The 3049-nt window shown below is 32.9% G+C and overlaps 1 protein-coding gene across 1 annotated transcript; it reads right to left on the reverse strand.

Annotated features, from left to right (window-relative positions):
* Positions 1-631: 631 nt before the first annotated feature.
* Positions 632-2594, reverse strand: LOC113327854. The gene is made up of 7 exons (XM_026574976.1): positions 2457-2594; positions 2301-2387; positions 1974-2204; positions 1709-1867; positions 1584-1637; positions 1240-1383; positions 632-1164 (listed from the first exon to the last, which is right to left on the reverse strand). Exons 1-7 carry the CDS (start codon positions 2592-2594, stop codon positions 787-789), a joined length of 1191 nt encoding a protein of 396 aa, XP_026430761.1. The 3' UTR covers positions 632-786.
* Positions 2595-3049: the final 455 nt, after the last annotated feature.

Here is a 3049-nt window from a genome sequence, read left to right on the forward strand (position 1 = left end):
GCTGAAGCCGAATAAATATGTAACACACTCTTGCATCAAAAATCGACTCTCTCAATTGAAGTATTTGAAAAATTACAAATGTATTTATGGTTAATCTTAGCATCCAGTAGTGAATCTGAGTAAAACTAACAGTAGCAGGATTTGTTATTCACTAACCATTGTATGAAGCGTTAAGAACCATGAAAGAAAATAGGAAGATAAACCCAGACTGTAGACAAGCAAAAAGGTAACACCTACACTCTAAATTTTGCAGTGAAAACAAAGTGAGAAACCAAACGCATGAAACTGTAGAAAGTGCATATGGAGATGTTACTCATGAAATAGCATAACTCTACCTTCCATGTCAAATTCTGCAGTATTGCGTCATCGAGGACTCGAACCTGGGACCTGTTGGAGTGCATCAAATCTTTGAGCAATGGGGATGACCAGCTAAGCTAGCTACCCGTTTTTTTTTTATTATTATTGAAAGAGCCATGGAGGCAAAATTATTAACAATCGAAATTAGGTACAACATGGGTGGAAGGTAGCCTAGAAACTACCTGCGCCCCTACACCTTTTTATTAAGGAAGATGACGCTTAATCCATATAACATGGTGTTTTGTTTACCCGATTTAAAAAGATGTACATAAAAATTGATTTATGTAGTCTGAATGGAATTTAGGGAAAGTGGGGATAGGATTAGGTAAAACCGTTGGACTAATACTGGCCATTGTTACAATTTGTTTAGGATTTATAACTACTAAATACTGTTAATCTCTTGGGCATGCGACATGCATCATGTCTTTATTATTGACAATTATCATTATAACCAGGACCTCCATAGTAAAAACCATAACCATTCGTACGTTTATCGTCAATTTTCAAATCATAGCAATTCGGATCCGATACGTATATGTCAACATTTTCAGGGTCTTTGGCTTCATTATTTTCATTAATTACTTGGACATGATTGAAAAAGCTAGATATTCCAAAACCTCCTTCTGAAGGAAAATGACCGCTACCCATTTGAGTTGAAGTATGTCGTCCTCTAGATCTCTCACTATAGATTTCTCCACCGAAATCTATTTCTACTGCCTTCTTTGATAATTGGGTGAATAGAGAACTTGGATAATATCCCACAGGAATACCTTGTACACTAATCCACCAATTTCCACTATTTTGGTCCTGCAAAATTATTCAATATATGTCAAGTCTTTAAACAAAGCAGGCAGAACGATATAACCAATTATATTTTCTTACCTTGTGTACGCCGAAGGTGGCATCTTTTTGGTCGCCATTGAAAGTTGACATTTCCGTAAAATTGCAACCAAGGGCGATATCCGAGGATATGTGCACAAAACCAGGACATTCGAGGTTGGTGCAATCGTTTTTGTAGTCATCGGTCTAACAAAAAATTAAATAAAAGACCAAATGATACTCAACAAAAATAAATGGCCTTTAAGACCATACTTCTTTACAATAAATTTCCACTTACCCATGAGAGAGGTGATAAATAATGTTTAATAATTCCCCTAGTGTAGTAATTTAGAAAATATTTTCTAATATCAAAAATAAATGACTACTCACAGAGTAATAACACTTACAGTCCAACTTATGAAAAAACGGGTCTGGTAATCACCATTACTGGGTTGGTATACCTAATTAAAAAGAAAAATTATACCAATTTCAAGTTTAAATTTAAATATTTCACATTGGACAGATAACTTACTTCCCATCCAGCTTCAATAGTATTGAGGTCATCATTATCACCAGCTACAACCCAGATTTGAGATATGCTCATATCATATCGTGTTTCCACAACTGGATTCCAAAGATTCATTTTTGCTTGTGCTCCTAGAAAACTGCCGTGCACCTTGATTATCGCGTACTATAAAAGTATTTATGTACATACAAGCACAGAGTTTAAAAATTACATACTGAAGCCACAAATTACAAAAAAATTTCATAAGAAAAATAATTGCGTATAAATATACCTCATGCCCATCCATATTTACATTTGGTTGCAATTTATTTTCCGTCTTATTATGAGCATATTTTGGATGACCACGTTTACGCAAAAGTGTTGAACGATAATGTTTTTCCATATTCCTTCGTATAGGAATAGTCTCACGCGGACATATATCATACTTATGCCAAGTTTGTGTAAGTTGAAGTGTTCCGAAATTATCTGACTTTATATTTTTCGGGTACATACTTGGCCTTATCTGTTTCACGTACAACAATTATAAAAATGCAATTCCCATTGAAATAAAAACATAATACATTATATACAATATGAAAAAGATATTTATGTATTAAACCTGTATTGTATGATTATGAAGTAAAGGATAGTTAAGAGAAGGTTGCTTGTAGATATCATAACAATCGATGATCTCATCTTTGTCAACCTACACCATATATATGTTAATACGCTGAAACATGAGATTATTTATAAACAAATGTAAGATATGATTCACCTTAATAGTTTTGATTATTGCATGGTTTACGACATCAGAAATCGTCCTTCCATCAACTAATTCTTTTGGATTTAGAATTATGTAAATGAGTATCGCTAGAATGAGAACCCAACTGATTGAGTTTATAAATCTAGACATGATTAGTTGGATATTCTTTTCGGAAACTGGCAATACTAATAGATTCATAAAACATTTGACATTGGTGGTGGAGAAGATAAATTTATATGTGATAATCTCAGAATAAGGATTCTACTAGATTTTATGCATTTAAAACCAAAGAAAAAGCCGATACAAAATGTGGATCTTTATGTATGATCTTTTTAACTTTATTGCATATACAAACATCTTCATTAATTACTAAATCTTACTATTATTAATTGCGCTTGTGAAAGTCAATGAATCCCACAAATACAGAGTCATATTACCTTTTTCTTTTTTCATTTTTTCTAAAATATATTTGTAAAACATTTAGAACATGAACCTTAATTTTCGTATACACATAAATAAATAATAACAATCAATTGTAGAGAAAAAAATAACCATCGAAAAGTCGGAGAGAGAAAGTCTGCGACTCGGTCAACTAAATGTGCCCT

Source organism: Papaver somniferum, unplaced genomic scaffold (assembly GCF_003573695.1).
Source record: "Papaver somniferum cultivar HN1 unplaced genomic scaffold, ASM357369v1 unplaced-scaffold_107, whole genome shotgun sequence".
Taxonomy (NCBI): Eukaryota; Viridiplantae; Streptophyta; class Magnoliopsida; order Ranunculales; family Papaveraceae; genus Papaver; species Papaver somniferum.